Source organism: Oncorhynchus keta, chromosome 13 (genome assembly GCF_023373465.1).
Source record: "Oncorhynchus keta strain PuntledgeMale-10-30-2019 chromosome 13, Oket_V2, whole genome shotgun sequence".
In the NCBI taxonomy this organism is placed as follows: domain Eukaryota; kingdom Metazoa; phylum Chordata; class Actinopteri; order Salmoniformes; family Salmonidae; genus Oncorhynchus; species Oncorhynchus keta.
In genome coordinates this window covers 6,015,372-6,039,448 of record NC_068433.1, presented here as the reverse complement: position 1 = coordinate 6,039,448, position 24,077 = coordinate 6,015,372, and the positions used below count along the sequence as shown (strand labels likewise).

At 39.4% G+C, this 24,077-nt stretch overlaps 1 protein-coding gene across 2 annotated transcripts in view; it reads right to left on the bottom strand.

The window, feature by feature from the left end:
* Window positions 1–24,077, bottom strand: part of LOC118371764 (RNA-binding protein with multiple splicing-like) — a 75,835-nt gene that overhangs the window by 35,517 nt on the left and 16,241 nt on the right. For both annotated transcript variants that reach the window (XM_052459255.1, XM_052459254.1), the window contains exons 2-4: window positions 18,256–18,333; window positions 13,023–13,061; window positions 3,442–3,504 (exon numbers count right to left, since the gene is read on the bottom strand). In XM_052459255.1, the coding sequence (XP_052315215.1) occupies window positions 3,442–3,504; window positions 13,023–13,061; window positions 18,256–18,333 (180 nt within the window). The remainder of the gene's footprint in view (window positions 1–3,441; window positions 3,505–13,022; window positions 13,062–18,255; window positions 18,334–24,077) is intronic.

Sequence of the window (24,077 nt, the reverse complement as noted above, 5' to 3'; positions counted from 1 at the left end):
TGTCACTTGGTGGGGATACCATATCACTTGGTGGGGATACCATGTCACTTGGTGGGGATACCATGTCACTTGGTAGGATACCATCATGTCACTTGGTGGGGATACCATGTCACTTGGTGGGGATACCATGTCACTTGGTGGGGATACCATGTCACTTGGTGGGGATACCATGTCACTTGGTAGGGATACCATCATGTCACTTGGTTGGGATACCATGTCACTTGGTGGGGATACCATGTCACTTGGTGGGGATACCATGTCACTTGGTGGGGATACCATGTCACTTGGTGGGAATACCATGTCACTTGGTGGGGATACCATGTCACTTGTGTCAGCGGCAGAATGCATAGAAGAGGGAAGCCACGAGACTGACCTCGCCACTTTCCCTCATGAACTCTGACCCAATACTGTGACCTCAAACCCCCACCAACCATAACACACAGCGATCGCCACACCTCAAAGCGATCTTTCGACAGCCCTTACAAATTTTTTGGATTCCACTGCAAAACATACAGTCAGGGGAGCTAAATTTTGGCCATTGCGAGTAACTGACTCAAGGTTAGGTTACTTTGATTTCTGTCATCAATTATTAAAAACCTCCTTTTTCTACCAAAACATTTTTCCTTCTCCATTACTTTTAGCCCCAAGACTAGGGTTGTAAAATGTTCCAACCCTACCCGAGACCGATGCTACAAATATGGAATGCAGGATGAGCAGGGGTCCTCTTCGTCAGAAACAAAGGCACTGTTTGTTTGCTGTGGGTTGTGAATCAACAGTACAACACAGCATTAACCGGTGGCTATCTACCCTCACATCAACCCCGATATGAGAGTTTCTTTGTGTGTCGGAGATGGAAAGAAAAACACAGCGAATCGGATCAATGAAGAGAGAAGCCCGTGGAGTGAGTTCTGCGGTGCGCACCTAGGGTCGATTCTAGGTCCGTCCCAGCAGGCGTGCAGAGAGCCGTGCTGAAAGAAGCGAGAGATCGCGGTTCTCATGAAGGGAGGAATTAACTAGGATTGCCTTGGCTCACCGTTCTCTGAGCCTCTGCCAATTGAAGCTACAGAGGGTATAATAAGCTATACAGGCATAATGAGGACTGCTTTAATTTGAACTCAGAATCAAAAGGTTCAGAGGAGAGTTGATTCTCTGACTCTAAATTGTTATTTTCACCCATCAGTTTTCCTGACACCTCCAACAGGTTTATATGTTTTCATGTGAAGACAGATAGTACATATATAGAGACCTCTTCTTCTTTTACTACAGTTGAATATGAAGCTATAGATCAGGGATCATCAACTAGATTCTACAGTTGAATATGAAGCTATAGACCAGGGATCATCAACTAGATTCTACAGTTGAATATGAAGCTATAGACCAGGGATCATCAACTAGATTCTACAGTTGAATATGAAGCTATAGACCAGGCATCATCAACTAGATTCTACAGTTTAATATGTAGCTATAGACCAGGCATCATCAACTAGATTCTACAGTTGAATATGAAGCTATAGACCAGGGATCATCAACTAGATTCTACAGTTGAATATGAAGCTATAGGCCAGGGATCATCAACTAGATTCTACAGTTGAATATGAAGCTATAGGCCAGGGATCATCAACTAGATTCTACAGTTGAATATGTAGCTATAGACCAGGGATCATCAACTAGATTCTACAGTTGAATATGAAGCTATAGACCAGGGATCATCAACTAGATTCTACAGTTGAATATGTAGCTATAGACCAGGGATCATCAACTAGATTCTACAGTTGAATATGAAGCTATAGACCAGGGATCATCAACTAGATTGAGCCGCGGGCAGATTTTTTCTTGAGCGGATGGTCGGGGGGCCGAAACATAATTACAAATAATTTGTAGACTAGTAATTTGTTGCAAATTAACCTCAAGAAGCCCAAACAGATAGAATGTAAAACCTAATAATTTCAAATCTTGCTTACATTTGTATACAATCACATGTATTTCTATGGGAATACTTGGGAACAGATTTCTTAAATTAAAATCCCTTGGAGCTGATTTCCTGGTATTTTTATGTCAAAAAATTCAAATAGAAATAAAAATTTGCTCAGAAAACTTGGGGGGGGGCACAAGGTTTCTACAGACACTGGGGTGTTCTTCACATGACTCTGGGGAAATGAGCAGCACACAAGAACAGAATTTTCAGCATTACAGAGTGTTTCATTTGAGACCTACCCTAAATCTGATCTAATAACGTGAGCATTGCTTTTTAATTACATTTTTCGTCTTTGATATATGTACAACAATATCTCGAGGATTGGTCCATTTCGATTCAGTAGATGCGATATTCTGTAATAAAGAAGTCATTATTGACCCAAATATAACTTTTAAATTGATTTATTTCTGCACCCGAGAGGCACATAATATGTAAATATAAAGCTGGAATAACTCAAATAAAAAACAAAGATGACAAAAAGACAGGCATTTGAAAGTTTTCTTTGCGTTCTCTGTGAATCTTTGTTTCGAGAGATAAACTTAAAGCTTTGCCGGGATCAGTCCTGTTTTGCATCAGTCTGTCTGCCTCATCCATGATTTCCTCAAGCAAGGTTGGTAGCCTCTGCTGGAAATCAGCTAGATTAAATTCAAATCCTAGATCAATGTCTGCTATTTCGGTGTGGAAGGAGTACTAATTCTACTGTGTTTAGAGTGATTGACCTGGTTTGATCCAAAGGGACAGCAAGGCTTTTTATTTTACGAGGCAAGTCAGTTAAAAGAACACATTTCTATTTTCAATGACAGCCTAGGAACAGTGGGTTAACTGCCTGTTCAACGGCAGAACGACAGATTTGTACCTTGTCAGCTCGGGGGTTTGAACTTGCATCCTTCCAGTGACTAGTCCAACGCTCTAACCACTAGGCTACCCTGCCACCCCTTTATGTAAAAATATAATAAAATGTGGTTTATTTGAAAACCTGCCTGAAAAGACTCACAGGTATTAAATAATATAGAGAATGTTGAGGGAATTGACACATTTCGATCGTTGTCAGTATTGTCGTAGCAAAAATAATCGTGCAGTAAGTAACAGGATTTGAAATTGTGGTCCATAATGTTGCTTGATCGGTGGTTAGGCTTTTAGCTGGACAAAATTAGGCTTGAATCGAAAAGTGCAATACTGTTAATGTAACCATGTGTTAGTGCAGGTTTTCAGTGAATTTATGTCAGCCACAAAGCTCATCTGCATTTCCTACAGCACATGAAAATTCTCAGCAACAAAAGAGAGATCAAATTAAGATCGTACATCTGTACTTGCCTTTCATGTTCTTTCAGAGGTACAGATGCCCAGAAATGTATTTGGGTATTTGTAAGAGTGCATATAATATATATTTAGCAACACGTATTATAAACATTAAAAACACTGTTGGACTGGGCTGTGCTTGAGCTTGATGAGGGCATATAACTTACGTTCAAGGCGTTCTTGGCAGCTTCTGCCTCTGATCTGCTGTCAAAGCTGACAAACCCCACTGGCTGGAGAGACACAACAGGCAAGACAAAAAACAGACAGAACAAAGGAAAGAAACAGAGTTTTAGGCATAATACTGATTCTGCACTTCTCTGTCTGAGTGACATATACATGTTTTTTTCTCTTTTTCTCTCTCTCTTTCACTCTCTCTCTCTCTCTCTCTCTCTCTCTCTCTCTCTCTCTCTCTCTCTCTCTCTCTCTCTCTCTCTCTCTCTCTCTCTCTCTCTCTCTCTCTCCCTGTGTGTTAAAATCATGGCGACAGAGAGAGAACTAGAGGTCTGCAGTGTGGAGTCCACCAAGAGTTCAACATTCACTGGATGGTGCATAGCTCCCTATGCCCAAATACGGGCAAAGGGGCAGCGAGTGTGTTTGAAAGAAAGAGAGAGGGAGAGAGGAAAGAAGAGGGGGAGAGAGAGAGGGAGAAAGAGAGAGGGAAAAGAGAGGGAGATGAGAAAGAGGGAGAGGCAGAAAGAGGAGTTCACTTGTTAACAAACTCTCCAGGCTTGTCATTTGTTGTAGCAGCCAAGCATAAATCCCTGTTCTGTGTTTCATTCACCAAAACATTAGTGCATGTGTTACATTTTCTGTGACTTCACTTTTGTTCAGGGTCAAATGTTTAGGAGAGAGGTGTGAGCAAAAGGCATAAACATGCAGTACTAGTTTGGTATCAAAAGACATAAATACGCAGTACTAGTTTGGTATCAAAAGACATAAATACGCAGTACTAGTTTGTTATCAAAAGACATAAATACGCAGTACTAGTTTGGTATCAAAAGACATAAACATGCAGTACTAGTTTGGTATCAAAAGACAAACATGCAGTACTAGTTTGGTATCAAAAGACATAAACATGCAGTACTAGTTTGGTATCAAAAGACAAACATGCAGTACTAGTTTGGTATCAAAAGACAAACATGCAGTACTAGTTTGGTATCAAAAGACATAAACACGCAGTACTAGTTTGGTATCAAAAGACAAACATGCAGTACTAGTTTGGTATCAAACGACATAAACACGCAGTACTAGTTTGGTATCAAACGACATAAACACGCAGTACTGGTTTGGAATAGGAAGGTCTCTATACTGAAAACAATTTTTGGCTATGAACACGGAAGACACTTTTTCATAGATTCCTGAACACAAACATCAGAGAGGGAGAGAGAAGAAAAGAGACTAGTTTGAGTATCAAAAGACAGAAGAGACTTGGAGAAGAGAGGGAATCAAAAGAGCGAGAGAAAAAGCAGAGAGATAGGAGTTTGAAGCAGAGAGTATCAAAAGACAAACATGCAGTACTAGTTTGGTATCAAAAGACAAACATGCAGTACTAGTTTGGTATCAAAAAAGAGAGTACTAGTATCAAAAGACAAAGAGAGAAGGAAGTAGAGAGTTTTTAAACATGTTGTTCTCAAGAGGCTAAGCCACAGTGGGCGATGTAGAAAGCTTTCTAGAAAGACAGAGAGCGGGAGGGGGAGAGAGAGAAAGAGAGAGAGAGAAAGAAAGAGAGAGCGAGACGGCTTGCTATATATGGAGACGGCTGTGTTCTCTGCAGGAATGATTGATTTTCATTAGCACTGTCATTACCATTAGTCAGGAAGGATCAACTCACAGTGCAATGAACACATAACATGGGAGAGGCATTCTAAACAACGTCTTGAGTCCGTTACACTGTATGACAACTACAGAAGCATCCTATGACATCTTGAGTCCGTTACACTGTATGACAACTACAGAAGCATCCTATGACATCTTGAGTCCGTTACACTGTATGACAACTACAGAAGCATCCTATGACATCTTGAGTCCGTTACACTGTATGACAACTACAGAAGCATCCTATGACATCTTGAGTCCGTTACACTGTATGACAACTACAGAAGCATCCTATGACATCTGGCATAAGGCAAACACATAAGTCCTCAAAATACTGACAACTTGAAGAGGAAGGTTAATATACTGAAACAACTTTTACTGAAAAGCAAAGACAGCTTTTTTCATAGATTCCTGAACATGAAACATCAGAGACCATTAGTTTTAAGAATGTGTTATCTCTTTATGGGACGCAGTTTCATTTGGCATTAAGTACATTGACGTAAGCTAAACTGCCTAGCTCTCCGAGTGGACACAAACCAGACAATCTCATTTTCAGCCACTTCAGAGAGCGAAAAGATACCGTCAGAGACTCATTATTGTTCCTAGGCTGTCGTTGGAAATAGGAATTTGTTCTGAAATGACTTGTCTAGTTAAACAAAGGTAAAAATAATAATACAATTGTCAAAACCTTCGCTAGTGTTCCATAGGGCTCTGGTCTAAAGTAGTGCACTATATAGGGAATAGTGTTCCATAGGGCTCTGGTCTAAAGTAGTGCACTATAGGGAGAGTTTTTAAACAAGTTGTTCTCAAGAGTGTTCCATAGGGCTCTGCCACAGTAGTGCGATAGGGAATAGTGTTCCATAGGGCTCTGGTCTGCACTTATAGGGAATAGTGAAGGGCTCTGGTCAAAGTAGTGCACTATATAGGGAATAGTGTTCCATAGGGCTCTGGTCTAAAGAGAGCACTATATAGGGATAGTGTTCCATAGGGCTCTGGTCTAAAGTAGTGCACTATATAGGGAGATAGTGTTCCATATGGAGCTCTGGTCTAAAGTGTGCACTCTATAGGGGAATGATTGATTTTCATTAGGGCTCTGGTCTAAATAGTACCATTAGGGATCAGTGTTCCAAGGGCTCTGGTCTAAAGTAGTGCACTATATAGGGATAGTGTTCCATAGGGCTCTGGTCTAAAGTAGGCACTAAACATAGTGTTCCATAGGGCTCTGGTCTAAAGTAGTGCACTATATAGGGAAGCATAGGGCTCTAGTACACTATATAGGGATAGTGTTCCATAGGGCTCTGGTCTAGTAGTGCACTATATAGGGATAGTGTTCCTGGCTCTGGTCTAAAGTAGTGCAAAGTAGTGTTCCATAGGGCTCTGGTCTAAAGTAGTGCACTGTATACAACTACAGAAGTGTTCCATAGGGCATCTGGTTAAAGTAGTGCACTATATAGGGATAGTGTTCCATAGGGCTCTGGTCTAAAGTAGTCACTATAGGGATAGTGTTCATAGGGCTCTGGTCTAAAGTAGTGCACTATATAGGGATAGTGTTCCATAGGGCTCTGGTCTAAAGTAGTGCACATATAGGGATAGCATCCATAGGGCTCTGGTCTAAAGTAGTACACTATATAGGGACATAGTGTTCCATAGGGCTCCTAAATCTGCACTATATAGGGAAAGTGTTCCATAGGGCTCTGGTCAAAGTAGTGACACTTATAGAGGGAAATTATATGTTCCATAGGATTCACTGGTCTGAAAAGCAAAGACAGCTGGTCTAAAGTTCCTATATTGGGATAGTGTTCCATAGGGCTCTGGTCCAAGAGGCACTATATAGGGATAGTGTTCCATAGGGCTCTGGTCTAAAGAAGTGCACTATATAGAGGATAGTGTTCCATAGGGCTCTGGTCTAAAAGTAGTGCACTATATAGGGAATAGTGTTCCATAGGGCTCTGGTCTAAAGTAGTGCACTATATAGGGTATAGTGTTCCATAGGGCTCTGGTCTAAAGTAGTGCACAAATAGACAATCTCATTTCCAGGCACTTCAAAGTAGTGAAAAGATATCAGGGACTCATTAGTGTTCCTAGGCTCTGGTCTAAAAAGTAGTGTTCCAAATAGGGATTTGTTCCAAATGACTCTGTCTAGTTGCACAAAGGTAAAAATTCCATAGGGCTCTGGTCTAAAGTAGTGCACTATATAGGGAATAGTGTTCCATAGGGCTCTGGTCTAAAGTAGTGCACTATATAGGGAATAGTGTTCCATAGGGCTCTGGTCTAAAGTAGTGCACTATATAGGGAATAGTGTTCCATAGGGCTCTGGTCTAAAGTAGTGCACTATATAGGGAATAGTGTTCCATAGGGCTCTGGTCTAAAGTAGTGCACTATATAGGGAATAGTGTTCCATAGGGCTCTGGTCTAAAGTAGTGCACTATATAGGGAATATGGTGCCATTTGAGACAGAGCCTTACACAGAGATGGCCCCACAAATTTCTTTCCATCTCCTTTCCCCTTTGAACATCCCACAAGAGTGTCTGCAAGCACGCTATCTGAGAGCCAAACGACATGACATAATAGGCAGGCAAAGAACTACATAAATGTAAAATAAGAATACAGACTTTTATATTCTCATGCCTTAGCAATCAATGCCTGCAACGTGTACTCATGATAACGGCTACACTGCAGTCATCCATTTTGTTACATCGCCGGAGCTGGAGACTTATATTTCCCTCACTAACTTTAAACAGCAGGTATATCTCACTGGTCATCCCCAAAGCCAACACTTCCTTTGGCCGCCTTTCCTTCCAGTTCTCTGCAGCCAATGACTGGAACTAATTGCAAAAATCGTTGAAGCTGGAGACTTTTATTTCCCTCACAAACTTTAAACATCAACTATCTGAGCAGCCAACCCATCGCTGCAGATGTACCTAGCCCATCTGTAAATAGCCCATCTGTAAATAGCCCACCCAATCTACCTACCTCATCCCCATATTGTTTTTATGTACTTTTCTGCTCTTTTGCACACCAGTATCTCTACTTGCACATCATCATCATCTGCCCATCTATCACTCCAGTGTTAATATGCTAAACTGTAATTACTTTGCTACCATGGCCTATTTATTGCCTTAACTCCTCACGCCATTTGCACACACTGTTTATAGAGTTTTTTTCTCTTTCTATTGTGTTATTGACTGTAGGTTTGTTTATTCCACGTGTAACTCTGTGTTGTTGTTCGTGTCGCACTGCTTTGCTTTATCTTGGCCAGGTCGCAGTTGTAAATGAGAACGTGTTCTCAGCTAGCTTACCTGGTTAAATAAAATGGAAAAAAAATCATTTAAAAAGATTTTTTTAAAAATACAGATGCTTCCTGTTACAATTGCATGTCCTGATCCTAAAACCAGTTCAAATCAAATCAATTAAAATTCAACAGATGTAGACCTTACTGTGAAATTCTTACTTACAAGCACTTAACTAAAAATGCAGTTCAAGAAATAGAGTTAAGAAAATACTTACTAAATAAACTAAAGTTATTATTATTATTATTATTATTAAATAAAATCTAAAAGTAACACAAGGAAATTACATAAAAATAACGAGGCTATATACAGGGGTACCGGTACTGAGTCAATGTGCGTTGGCACAGGTTAGTTGAGGTCATTTGTAAAGACTATGCATAGATAATAAACAGCGAGTAGCAGCAGTGTGAAAACATAGTGTGTGTGTGTGGGTGGGGGGTGGGTAAATGTAAATAGTCCAGGTCAAATTTTTCAGCAGCCATGGCTTGGAGGTAGAATCTGTTAAGGAGCCTTTTGGTCCTAGACTTGGCGCTCCGATACCTCTTGCCGTGCGGTAGCAGAGAGAACAGTCAATGACTTGGGTGACTGGAGTCTTTTGAATATTTTTGGGGCATTCCTTTGACACCGTCTAGGATATAGGTCCTGGATGGAAGGAAGCTTGGACCCAGTGATGTACTGGGCAGTACGCACTACCCTCTGTAGCGCCTTACGGTCAGATGCCGAGCAGTTGCTATACGGTGATGCAACCATACAGGATGCTCTTGATGGTGCAGCTGTAGAACATTTTGAGGATCTGTGGACCCATCTTTCAGTCTCAATGTGTTGTCATATTTTCAGTCTATTCAGGAATGGTGCAGCTGTATAACTTTTGAGGATCTGTGGAATGCCAAATCTTGTCAGTCTTCACAACTGTCTTGGTGTGTTTAGACCATGATAGTTGGTTGGCGATGTGAAACTCTCAATCCGCTCCAATTCAGCCCAGTCAATGTTAATGGGACCTGCTTGGCCCTTCTTTTCCTATAGTCCTATAGTCTTTGTCTTGCTCACATTGAGGGAGAGGTTGTTGTCCTGACACCACATTGCCAGGTCTCTGACCTCCTCCCTATAGGCTGTCTCATTGTTGTCGGTGATCAGGCCTACCACTGTTGTGTCATCAGCAAACTTAATGATGGTGTTGGAATCGTTCTTGGCCACGCAGTCGTGGGTGAACACAGAGTACAGGAGGGGACTAAGCACACACCCCTGAGGGGCCCCAGTGTTGAGGATCAGCGTGGCAGATGTGATGTTGCCTACCATTACTACCTGGGGACGGCCCGTCAGGAAGTCCAGGGTCCAGTTGCAAAGGGAGGTGTTTAGTTCCAGGGTCCTTAACTTAGTGATGAGCTTCGTGGGCACTGTGGTGTTGAAAACGAAGCTGTAATCAATGGACAGCATTCTCACATAGGTGTTCCTTTTGTCCAGGTGGGAAAGGGCAGTGTGGAGTGCGATTGAGATCGCGTCATCTGTGGATCTGTTTGGGCGGTATGCAAATTGGCGTGGAGTTTCCCGGAATGATGGTGTTGATGTGAGCCATGACCAGCCATTCAAAGCACTTCATGGCTACCGAAGTTCTTCGGTAAACACTGGCGAGAATCTCACAACATTAGGAACCACCTGTGTCCTTGGTTCTTCCGTTTGATGTCAGCACTGTTCATAATAATAATGTGCTTCATAGATGCTGCTGAATGCAGGTGCAACGACAACGGAAATGTAACAATTGCTCCAGCTAAGGCTTCAACCACAGTTTTCACTCTACAGTAGCAATCGTGCCATTCAGCTCATAAATTAGCTACAGATGGATTTTCCTCCGCACTAAGGCTTCAATTTAACCTTTCACCTCAGCAACCATGTTGGAGTGTCCTCCAGCTAATGTTTCAATTTAATCCTTCACTTTAGCTAAATACATGGACCTTTTAGAAATCCATCACTCCACTCTGTTAAATAAATTGAACAGTCATTATTAACATCAGATGGGCCTCACGTCCTCCACCATGTCCAGTGCATATAATCGAACTAAACCATTTGCTGTGTTACAGTCTACCCACCCATAAAGGGTTAACTGAGATATAGTGTAACGTGTTACAGTCTACCCACCCATAAAGGGTTAACTGAGATATAGTGTAACGTATTACAGTCTACCCACCCACATAAAGGGTTAACTGAGATATAGTGTAACGTGTTACAGTCTACCCACCCACATAAAGGGTTAACTGAGATATAGTGTAACGTGTTACAGTCTACCCACCCATAAAGGGTTAACTGAGATATAGTGTAACGTGTTACAGTCTACCCACCCATAAAGGGTTAACTGAGATATAGTGTAACGTATTACAGTCTACCCACCCACATAAAGGGTTAACTGAGATATAGTGTAACGTGTTACAGTCTACCCACCCACATAAAGGGTTAACTGAGATATAGTGTAACGTGTTACAGTCTACCCACCCATAAAGAGTTAACTGAGATATAGTGTACCGTGTTACAGTCTACCCACCCATAAAGGGTTAACTGAGATATAGTGTACCGTGTTACAGTCTACCCACCCATAAAGGGTTAACTGAGATATAGTGTACCGTGTTACAGTCTACGTGACCTTTGGACTTATTCATTTAAAAAACGTCCTCTTGATAAAGTTTCCTCCAGTTCCCTTATGGAGGTTCCTCCAGTTGTCTAATGGAGGTTCCTCCAGTTGTCTAATGGAGGTTCCTTCAGTTGTCTAATGGAGGTTCCTTCAGTTGTCTAATGGAGGTTCCTTCAGTTGTCTAATGGAGATTCCTTCAGTTGTCTAATGGAGGTTCCTTCAGTTGTCTAATGGAGGTTCCTCCAGTTGTCTAATGGAGGTTCCTTCAGTTGTCTAATGGAGGTTCCTTCAGTTGTCTAATGGAGGTTCCTTCAGTTGTCTAATGGAGGTTCCTCCAGTTGTCTAATGGAGGTTCCTTCAGTTGTCTAATTGAGGTTCCTTCAGTTGTCTAATGGAGGTTCCTTCAGGTGTCTAATGGAGGTTCCTCCAGTTGTCTAATGGAGGTTCCTTCAGTTGTCTAATTGAGGTTCCTTCAGTTGTCTAATGGAGGTTCCTTCAGTTGTCTAATGGAGGTTCCTCCAGTTGTCTAATGGAGGTTCCTTCAGTTGTCTAATGGAGGTTCCTCCAGTTGTCTAATGGAGGTTCCTTCAGTTGTCTAATGGAGGTTCCTTCAGTTGTCTAATGGAGGTTCCTCCAGTTGTCTAATGGAGGTTCCTCCAGTTCCCTTATGGGGGTTCCTTCAGTTGTCTAATGGAGGTTCCTCCAGTTGTCTAATGGAGGTTCCTTCAGTTGTCTAATGGAGGTTCCTCCAGTTGTCTAATGGAGATTCCTTCAGTTGTCTAATGGAGGTTCCTTCAGTTGTCTAATGGAGGTTCCTTCAGTTGTCTAATGGAGGTTCCTCCAGTTGTCTAATGGAGGTTCCTCCAGTTGTCTAATGGAGGTTCCTCCAGTTGTCTAATGGAGGTTCCTTCAGTTGTCTAATGGAGGTTCCTTCAGTTGTCTAATGGAGGTTCCTTCAGTTGTCTAATGGAGGTTCCTCCAGTTGTCTAATGGAGGTTCCTCCAGTTGTCTAATGGAGGTTCCTCCAGTTGTCTAATGGAGGTTCATTCAGTTCTCATAAACTTGTTTTGCATTTCTAATGTAATTCCCCACAATACACTCACACCCACCAGCATCCACCAGACATACACAAAATAAGAATACACTTTCATACACTTCAATAAAACTATCATAACACAAGGAGAGGTACGTCCTTACTCTACTGAGGCTTTGCTTGTAATTGCTTTCTCCCAGTAGGCCCCTGATATCCTAATGCCAAGGGCACATCTTATCTCGAACTTTAACCCAAACACCAGATGTGCTCAGGATGGCGATGCTACAGGTATTTAGGTCAGTTCCATAGTGCTGTGATGTGCTATTTTATTATTATTATTTTTTAACTACACTGAAACAGCCTGCTGAGGGACTGAGCCATGTCTAAACTACACTGAAACAGTCTGCTGAGGGACTGAGCCATGTCTAAACTACACTGAAACAGCCTGCTGAGGGACTGAGCCATGTCTAAACTACACTGAAACAGTCTGCTGAGGGACTGAGCCATGTCTAAACTACACTGAAACAGCCTGCTGAGGGACTGAGCCATGTCTAAACTACACTGAAACAGTCTGCTGAGGGACTGAGCCATGTCTAAACTACACTGAAACAGTCTGCTGAGGGACTGAGCCATGTCTAAACTACACTGAAACAGTCTGCTGAGGGACTGAGCCATGTCTAAACTACACTGAAACAGCCTGCTGAGGGACTGAGCCATGTCTAAACTACACTGAAACAGTCTGCTGAGGGACTGAGCCATGTCTAAACTACACTGAAACAGCCTGCTGAGGGACTGAGCCATGTCTAAACTACACTGAAACAGTCTGCTGAGGGACTGAGCCATGTCTAAACTACACTGAAACAGTCTGCTGAGTAACTGAGCCATGTCTAAACTACACTGAAACAGTCTGTTGAGGGACTGAGCCATATCTAAACTACACTGAAACAGTCTGCTGAGGGACTGTGGAAAAATTATGTATTTTTTACTTACCTGTTTTGAGGTGAGTTTTATCAATGATCCCTCATAACCCTAAAACAAAGACCAAGACAAATTGTTAGCATAAACAGCAAAAACATGTAGTCTTCAACATGACAGTATAGACTCTATTTGATGTTATCATAGTATTCAACATGACAGTATAGACTCTATTTGATGCCATGATAGTCTTCAACATGACAGTATAGACTCTATTTGATGTCATGACAGTATAGACTCTATTTGATGCCATGATAGTCTTCAACATGACAGTATAGACTCTATTTGATGTCATGATAGTATTCAACATGACAGTATAGACTCTATTTGATGTCATGACAGTATAGACTCTATTTGATGTCATGATAGTATTCAACATGACAGTATAGACTCTATTTGATGTCATGATAGTATTCAACATGACAGTATAGACTCTATTTGATGTCATGATAGTCTTCAACATGACAGTATAGACTCTATTTGATACTATGATAGTTTTCAACATGACAGTATAGACTCTATTTGATGTTATGATAGTCTTCAACATGACAGTATAGACTCTATTTGATGTTATCATAGTTTTCAACATGACAGTATAGACTCTATTTGATGCCATGATAGTCTTCAACATGACAGTATAGACTCTATTTGATGTTATGATAGTTTTCAACATGACAGTATAGACTCTATTTGATGTTATCATAGTTTTCAACATGACAGTATAGACTCTATTTGATGTTATGATAGTCTTCAACATGACAGTATAGACTCTATTTGATGTTATCATAGTATTCAACATGACAGTATAGACTCTATTTGATGCTATGATAGTCTTCAACATGACAGTATAGACTCTATTTGATGTTATGATAGTCTTCAACATGACAGTATAGACTCTATTTGATGCTATGATAGTCTTCAACATGACAGTATAGACTCTATTTGATGTTATGATAGTCTTCAACATGACAGTATAGACTCTATTTGATGTTATGATAGTCTTCAACATGACAGTATAGACTCTATTTGATGCTATGATAGTCTTCAACATGACAGTATAGACTATTTGATATTATGATAGTCTTCAACATGACAGTATAGACTCTATTTGATGTCATGATTATATTCAACATGACAGTATAGACTCTATTTGATGTTATGATAGTCTTCAACATGACAGTATAGACTCTATTTGATGTTATGATAGTCTTCAACATGACAGTATAGACTCTATTTGATATTATGATAGTCTTCAACATGACAGTATAGACTCTATTTGATATTATGATAGTCTTCAACATGACAGTATAGACTCTATTTGATGTCATGACAGTATAGACTCTATTTGATGTCATGACAGTATAGACTCTATTTGATGCCATGATAGTCTTCAACATGACAGTATAGACTCTATTTGATGTCATGATAGTATTCAACATGACAGTATAGACTCTATTTGATGTTATGATAGTCTTCAACATGACAGTATAGACTCTATTTGATGTCATGACAGTATAGACTCTATTTGATGCCATGATAGTCTTCAACATGACAGTATAGACTCTATTTGATGTCATGATAGTATTCAACATGACAGTATAGACTCTATTTGATGTTATGATAGTCTTCAACATGACAGTATAGACTCTATTTGATGCTATGATAGTCTTCAACATGACAGTATAGACTCTATTTGATGTTATGATAGTCTTCAACATGACAGTATAGACTCTATTTGATGCTATGATAGTCTTCAACATGACAGTATAGACTCTATTTGATGCTATGATAGTATTCAACATGACAGTATAGACTCTATTTGATGTCATGACAGTATAGACTCTATTTGATGCCATGATAGTCTTCAACATGACAGTATAGACTCTATTTGATGCCATGATAGTATTCAACATGACAGTATAGACTCTATTTGATGCTATGATAGTCTTCAACATGACAGTATAGACTCTATTTGATGCTATGATAGTCTTCAACATGACAGTACAGACTCTATTTGATGTTATGATAGTCTTCAACATGACAGTATAGACTCTATTTGATGTTATGATAGTCTTCAACATGACAGTATAGACTCTATTTGATGCTATGATAGTCTTCAACATGACAGTATAGACTCTATTTGATGTTATGATAGTCTTCAACATGACAGTATAGACTCTATTTGATGTTATGATAGTCTTCAACATGACAGTATAGACTCTATTTGATGCTATGATAGTCTTCAACATGACAGTATAGACTCTATTTGATGTTATGATAGTCTTCAACATGACAGTATAGACTCTATTTGATGTTATGATAGTCTTCAACATGACAGTATAGACTCTATTTGATGTTATGATAGTCTTCAACATGACAGTATAGACTCTATTTGATGTTATGATAGTCTTCAACATGACAGTATAGACTCTATTTGATGTTACGATAGTCTTCAACATGACAGTATAGACTCTATTTGATGCTATGATAGTCTTCAACATGACAGTATAGACTCTATTTGATATTATGATAGTCTTCAACATGACAGTATAGACTCTATTTGATGCTATGATAGTCTTCAACATGACAGTATAGACTCTATTTGATGTTATGATAGTCTTCAACATGACAGTATAGACTCTATTTGATGTTACGATAGTCTTCAACATGACAGTATAGACTCTATTTGATGCTATGATAGTCTTCAACATGACAGTATAGACTCTATTTGATATTATGATAGTCTTCAACATGACAGTATAGACTCTATTTGATGCTATGATAGTCTTCAACATGACAGTATAGACTCTATTTGATGTTATGATAGTATAGTCTTCAACATGACAGTATAGACTCTATTTGATGTTATGATAGTCTTCAACATGACAGTATAGACTCTATTTGATGCTATGATAGTCTTCAACATGACAGTATAGACTCTATTTGATGCTATGATAGTCTTCAACATGACAGTATAGACTCTATTTGATATTATGATAGTCTTCAACATGACAGTATAGACTCTATTTGATGTCATGACAGTATAGACTCTATTTGATGCCATGATAGTCTTCAACATGACAGTATAGACTCTATTTGATGTCATGACAGTATAGACTCTATTTGATGCCATGATAGTATAGACTCTATTTGATGCCATGATAGTATTCAACATGACAGTATAGACTCTATTTGATGTTATGATAGTCTTCAACATGACAGTATAGACTCTATTTGATGTTATGATAGTATTCAACATGACAGTATAGACTCTATTTGATGTTATGATAGTCTTCAACATGACAGTATAGACTCTATTTGATGTTATGATAGTCTTCAACATGACAGTATAGACTCTATTTGATGTTATGATAGTCTTCAACATGACAGTATAGACTCTATTTGATACTATGATAGTCTTCAACATGACAGTATAGACTCTATTTGATGCTATGATAGTCTTCAACATGACAATGATCAAATCAAATCAAATTCAAATTCAAATTTGGTTCTTCTGATGATGTCAATGTAACATTAATTTGACTTGACATACGGTGTTAATAAAAACATTGTGAATGTGTTATATGTTTATTCATTTACATATTTTGACACAAAAAGTCTCATAAATGCCTAAGCGTGTTGGTGTTACTGGTCGTTGGTTAGTCGTGAGAAAAAGATTAAGAAAAAAAACACATGTTGAGGCCCCCTTGAAAATGTACCTGATTGGCCAAAACGTACTGCTTTTTAAACACTTACATGATATACCCTCTCAATGTACACACCCAGTGCGTGACCTAAGCACTGTATCAGATGGATCTGTTGGTGTTATTACACTTGGTAGCAACATGTATAGTTCCTGTGCCATGAAAATGCTTGTTTACGTTCTGTGACTACACTGAACATGTGTTATTCTCTCAAAACTACCCATATGATTACAGGTTTAGTTTTGATTGTATTCCCATATGATTACAGGTTTAGTTTTGATTGTATTCCCATATGATTACAGGTTTAGTTTTGATTGTATTCCCATATGATTACAGGTTTAGTTTTGATTGTATTCCCATATGATTACAGGTTTAGTTTTGATTGTATTCCCATATGATTACAGGTTTAGTTTTGATTGTATTCCCATATGATTACAGGTTTAGTTTTGATTGTATTCCCATATGATTACAGGTTTAGTTTTGATTGTATTCCCATATGATTACAGGTTTAGTTTTGATTGTATTCCCATATGATTACAGGTTTAGTTTTGATTGTATTCCCATATGATTACAGGTTTAGTTTTGATTGTATTCCCATATGATTACAGGTTTAGTTTTGATTGTATTCCCATATGATTACAGGTTTAGTTTTGATTGTATTCCCATATGATTACAGGTTTAGTTTTGATTGTATTCCCATATGATTACAGGTTTAGTTTTGATTGTATTCCCATATGATTACAGGTTTAGTTTTGATTGTATTCCCATATGATTACAGGTTTAGTTTTGATTGTATTCCCATATGATTACAGGTTTAGTTTTGATTGTATTCCCATATGATTACAGGTTTAGTTTTGATTGTATTCCCATATGATTACAGGTTTAGTTTTGATTGTATTCCCATATGATTACAGGTTTAGTTTTGATTGTATTCCCATATGATTACAGGTTTAGTTTTGATTGTATTCCCATATGATTACAGGTTTAGTTTTGATTGTATTCCCATATGATTACAGGTTTAGTTTTGATTGTATTCCCATATGATTACAGGTTTAGTTTTGATTGTATTCCCATATGATTACAGGTTTAGTTTTGATTGTATTCCCATATGATTACAGGTTTAGTTTTGATTGTATTCCCATATGATTACAGGTTTAGTTTTGATTGTATTCCCATATGATTAGAGGTTTAGTTTTGATTGTATTCCCATATGATTACAGGTTTAGTTTTGATTGTATTCCCATATGATTACAGGTTTAGTTTTGATTGTATTCCCATATGATTACAGGTTTAGTTTTGATTGTATTCCCATATGATTACAGGTTTAGTTTTGATTGTATTCTCATATGATTACAGGTTTAGTTTTGATTGTATTCCCATATGATTACAGGTTTAGTTTTGATTGTATTCCAGGTTGAGGAATGCAGGCAGTTTTCCATTGCCATTTATTTCCTCGTCACTAATGGAGGCCTGCTAACGGTTGCCTGTTTGAACAGAGGCCTTATCAATTGTTTCATATCATCCATGTTAACGCGTACACCAACCTTAAATGGTCTGAACAGGAGATACAGCTCCCGCGGCTTTATATCCAGAGGTAGTCCACTGACAAATAACGTGCGGACCTAAAGAGGAGGAGATTAGAAGGAGAGAGGGAAAGAAAGAGAAAGAGAGAGAGAGAGAGAGAGAGAGAGAGAGACGTTCATGTATTTTTCATTAACCTTCAGTAATTATAAATAGCTACCGTACCTGACAGATGATGTAGGACATTGAAACAGAGAAATGGAGTCTGAAATGGTCTGATAAGCTCAGTAATTCAGTAACTTACGTTACAAGTATGTGAAATACACTTGAAGCCAAGGTAAAAAAAACAACTTTGAAATATAATACACACAACCGATACAAGCATCACTTAACTCCCCCCTGCACAACACACACTTTCCTTCGTAAGCATACTACGTTTCTCTATGTAATCTACGGCCCACTGAGTTTTATGGCCGTCCTCCCCCGGCAGTTTCTACCTTCTGTTTTACGTTTGAACTTTTCAACTTGGGAGATGTGAGCGAGAGGAGGACATGCTGCCTTATGGCGTACGTATATGTCAGATTAGAATGACATGAAGAATTCCGATCCTGGTTTTTCTCTAGTAAGAGTGTGTGAAAACCATGTGAAGACTTACAGAAAATGTTTGACCTCTGTTATATACCCTTTGTTGGCAATGACAAAGTATTGAGATAAACTTTTGTTATTGGCCAAATACTTATTTTCCACCATCATTTGCAAATAAATTCATAAAAAAATCCTACAATGTGATTTTCTGGATTTTATTTCCTCATTTTTTTCTGTCATAGTTGAAGTGTACCTATGATGATGAAAATTACAGGCCTCTCTCATCTTTCTAAGTGGGAGAACTTGCACAATTGGTGGCTGACTAAATACTTTTTTGCCCCACAGTATATGTCAGATTAGAATGACATGAAGAATTCTGATCCTGGTTTTTCTCTAGCAAGAGGTAGAACTGTGAAGAAGAAGAAAGAAAAAAACACGACGTGAGAATGATGAGGCTTCTTTCTCGTACAGTGATGCTCTGGGAATTGATAGGCTCAAAGATCGGTTCAGGAACGGGATTGGTTACAGCACACAGGAAGTAACCCGGCGGGGCAAAACTGGTCGCAATGACGTCATGGTCTTTATTTTAGTCACCAGATAAATACATTGTCATGAAAAAGACGTATTTGACCTGGTTGTAACAGAGATTTTGTCATTTGTTACATGACCTCTCGTTAGTCAGGGTTAGAGCGTTGGACTAGTAACCGAAAGGTTGCAAGTTCAAATCCCCGAGCTGACAAGGTACAAATCTGTCATTCTGCCCCTGAACAGGCAGTTAACCCACTGTTCCTAGGCCGTCATTGAAAAATAAGAATGTGTTCTTAACTGACTTGCCTGGTTAAATAAAGGTAAAATAAAAAAAAAACAATAAAAAAAAACAACAGAAAACCACTTTACAACCAGGAAGTGATGTCACTAAAACAGATTTAGGGGTGGTCTGAGTGTAGACTCTATTTGATGCTATGATAGTATTCAACATATAGAACAAGGAGGGTTATAGTAAAGCTTAGCAGGGATAGGATATCTATGATCTAAAAACTCTTGTTCACTGTGCAGTGAATTGAAACCAGTGCTCTTCCTTTGTACAATGATGCTGGACATGAACGTGAAAAATTGTGTCCCTACAAGGGGAAGAATAGGAGGTTATTATTTTATTTTATTTCACCTGTATTTAACCAGGTAGGCTAGTTGAGAACAAGTTCTCATTTACAACTGCGACCTGGCAGTATATTCAACTAGCAAAGTAAAATGTTCGTTTTTTTGTCTTCAATGTCCAAGCTAAGAACGCATACACATTTAGTCCAGTGTCAACGAATGTGCAATCGAACCTTTATTTAACTAGGCAAGTCAGTTAAAGAACAAATTCCTATTTACAATGACGGCCTACTTCTACCAGGCCTCATGTGAATGCTTACTATGTATACGACATCATTGATATCCCTGATGAATTTGCTAGAAAAGATAACTTTCCAAATTAAAATAATAATTTTATTTAAAAAAAATGTGCAACCACCGGACGCATCTACTAAGACTACCACATGCCACATTAATGTCAGCTTGGGGGCCGAATTCGGCACGCAGGCCTTTAGTTTAAGACCGCGGATTCAAAGTTAAAGCTGTCTTAAGTAGATCTGAATTTAGCCATGTAGAAATTCAGAGGAGTGTTGATTTCACAACTCACCATTTAGCACAACAGGATCTGAACAGATGAAGTGGTAAAACATCCATCCAAAGCAACGTGAAACCTCAAGCCGATGCCAAAACTGCACCGAAACAAACAGAGACGCCTAGCAACTCCAGAGCTGGCAAGCCGAACCACCAGCTGGCTAATTCAACCTCGATGACTTTCTCACCTTAGCTTTTATCTTATCTGAGTCAAGCCAACTCCACAGATCTGTCACTGGTGTCTGTCAACGGCAGGTTGTGTGTCATAGCTGCACTAGAACATCAAGGCAGTTGCTGACAGCCAGTAAGGACTGTAAAACAATGAGTGAAAAAGTAGAAGAGTAAAAAAAAAATGAAAAAAATATATAAGGGCAGATGAGATCTGATTAAAAGTCTACTCAGGTGCCTAATTACTCTGGTGAGGCAAAACTGAGAGTGTGGCACATTTTCAAGACAATCCAAAAGTTCAGTTGAATTATTTGAAACTTTCATCTAACTGTTTCGGGGTGACAATTTATGGTCTTTTATCATGTGTTCATTCTCATCAACTGAGAAAGGTTACTGAACTCTCCTGCTGTGGGTTTAAACCCTAACAACTCCATAATTAGGTTACTGAACTCTCCTGCTGTGGGTTTAAACCCTAACAACTCCATTATCAGGTTACTGAACTGTCCTGCTGTTGGTTTAAACCCTAACAACTCCATAATTAGGTTACTGAACTCTCCTGCTGTGGGTTTAAACCCTAACAACTCCATTATTAGGTTACTGAACTCTCCTGCTGTGGGTTTAAACCCTAACAACTCCATAATTAGGTTACTGAACTCTCCTGCTGTGGGTTTAAACCCTAACAACTCCATAATTAGGTTACTGAACTGTCCTGCTGTTGGTTTAAACCCTAACAACTCCATTACTATGTTACTAAACTGTCCTGCTGTGGGTTTAAACCCTAACAACTCCATTACTAGGTTACTGAACTCTCCTGCTGTGGGTTTAAACCCTAACAACTCCATTACTAGGTTACTGAACTCTCCTGCTGTGGGTTTAACCCTAACAACTCCATTACTAGGTTACTGAACTCTCCTGCTGTGGGTTTAAACCCTAACAACTCCATAATTAGGTTACTGAACTCTCCTGCTGTGGGTTTAAACCCTAACAACTCCATTATTAGGTTACTGAACTGTCCTGCTGTTGGTTTAAACCCTAACAACTCCATAATTAGGTTACTGAACTCTCCTGCTGTGGGTTTAAACCCTAACAACTCCATTATTAGGTTACTGAACTCTCCTGCTGTGGGTTTAAACCCTAACAACTCCATTATTAGGTTACTGAACTCTCCTGCTGTTGGTTTAAACCCTAACAACTCCATAATTAGGTTACTGAACTGTCCTGCTGTTGGTTTAAACCCTAACAACTCCATTACTATGTTACTAAACTGTCCTGCTGTGGGTTTAAACCCTAACAACTCCATTATTAGGTTACTGAACTGTCCTGATGTGGGTTAAAACCCTAACAACTCCATTACTAGGTTACTGAACTCTCCTGCTGTGGGTTTAAACCCTAACAACTCCATTATTAGGTTACTGAACTGTCCTGCTGTGGGTGTAAACCCTAACAAGTCCATTATTAGGTTACTGAACTCTCCTGCTGTGGTTTTAAACCCTAACAACTCCATTATTAGGTTACTGACCTGTCCTGCTGTTGGTTTAAACCCTAACAACTCCATTACTAGGTTACTAAACTCTCCTGCTGTGGGTTTAAACCCTAACAACTCCATTATTAGGTTACTGACCTGTCCTGCTGTTGGTTTAAACCCTAACAACTCCATTATTAGGTTACTGACCTGTCCTGCTGTTGGTTTAAACCCTAACAACTCCATTATTAGGTTACTGAACTGTCCTGCTGTGGCTTTAAACCCTAACAACTCCATTATTAGGTTACTGAACTCTCCTGCTGTGGTTTTAAACCCTAACAACTCCAATACTAGGTTACTGAACTGTCCTGCTGTGGGTTTAAACCCTAACAACTCAATTACTAGGTTACTGAACTGTCCTGCTGTGGGTTTAAACCCTAACAACTCCATTATTAGGTTACTGACCTGTCCTGCTGTTGGTTTAAACCCTAACGACTCCATTATTAGGTTACTGAACTCTCCTGCTGTGGGTTTAAACCCTAACAACTCCATTACTAGGTTACTGAACTGTCCTGCTGTGGGTTTAAACCCTAACAACTCCATTACTAGGTTACTGAACTCTCCTGCTGTGGGTTTAAACCCTAACAACTCCATTACTAGGTTACTGAACTGTCCTGCTGTGGGTTTAAACCCTAACAACTCAATTACTAGGTTACTGAACTGTCCTGCTGTGGGTTTAAACCCTAACAACTCCATTATTAGGTTACTGACCTGTCCTGCTGTTGGTTTAAACCCTAACGACTCCATTATTAGGTTACTGAACTCTCCTGCTGTGGGTTTAAACCCTAACAACTCCATTACTAGGTTACTGAACTCTCCTGCTGTGGGTTTAAACCCTAACAACTCCATTATTAGGTTACTGAACTGTCCTGCTGTTGGTTTAAACCCTAACAACTCCATTACTAGGTTACTGAACTCTCCTGCTGTGGGTTTAAACCCTAACAACTCCATTATTAGGTTACTGAACTGTCCTGCTGTGGGTTTAAACCCTAACAACTCCATTATTAGGTTACTGAACTCTCCTGCTGTGGGTTTAAACCCTAACAACTCCATTATTAGGTTACTGAACTCTCCTGCTGTGGGTTTAAACCCTAACGACTCCATTATTAGGTTACTGAACTCTCCTGCTGTGGGTTTAAACCCTAACAACTCCATTACTAGGTTACTGAACTGTCCTGCTGTTGGTTTAAACCCTAACAACTCCATTACTAGGTTACTGAACTCTCCTGCTGTGGGTTTAAACCCTAACAACTCCATTACTAGGTTACTGAACTCTCCTGCTGTGGGTTTAAACCCTAACAACTCCATTACTAGGTTACTGAACTGTCCTGCTGTTGGTTTAAACCCTAACAACTCCATTATTAGGTTACTGAACTCTCCTGCTGTGGGTGTAAACCCTAACAACTCAGTTATTAGGTTACCGAACTGTCCTGCTGTGGCCTTAATCCCTAACCAGTCTATTATAAGGCTACTGACACACTCTGGACGTGTCAAGACGAGGACTCCCTACACTGAGTCCACTATACAGTCAGAACAATTGGACATTCCTAACTGAGTTGGACCATGCTCTACTGCACTGAGTTATTGGTATGACGTTAGTTATTGTATTACATGATATATGCTGGAACGTGTGTGGTTTTGTGGTGCGTGCACTGTCAGATGTCAGATGATGGTCACATGTGTTAACAGTTCTCCACACACATCTGCTATCGATTAGTTATATAGATATTTTTTTTCTCCCAGACTACTATGAAAAGACATGGGTGTAGACAGGTGTCCCTACTGTTTCCAGTGAGGTGAGATATTACACTTTTACTATGCAGTAAACTGATTAGAAGCCTATAGCTGCACTCAACCAGACTCAGTGGTTCTGGAGAATCAAATTAAAATATGATGAAAGTATAT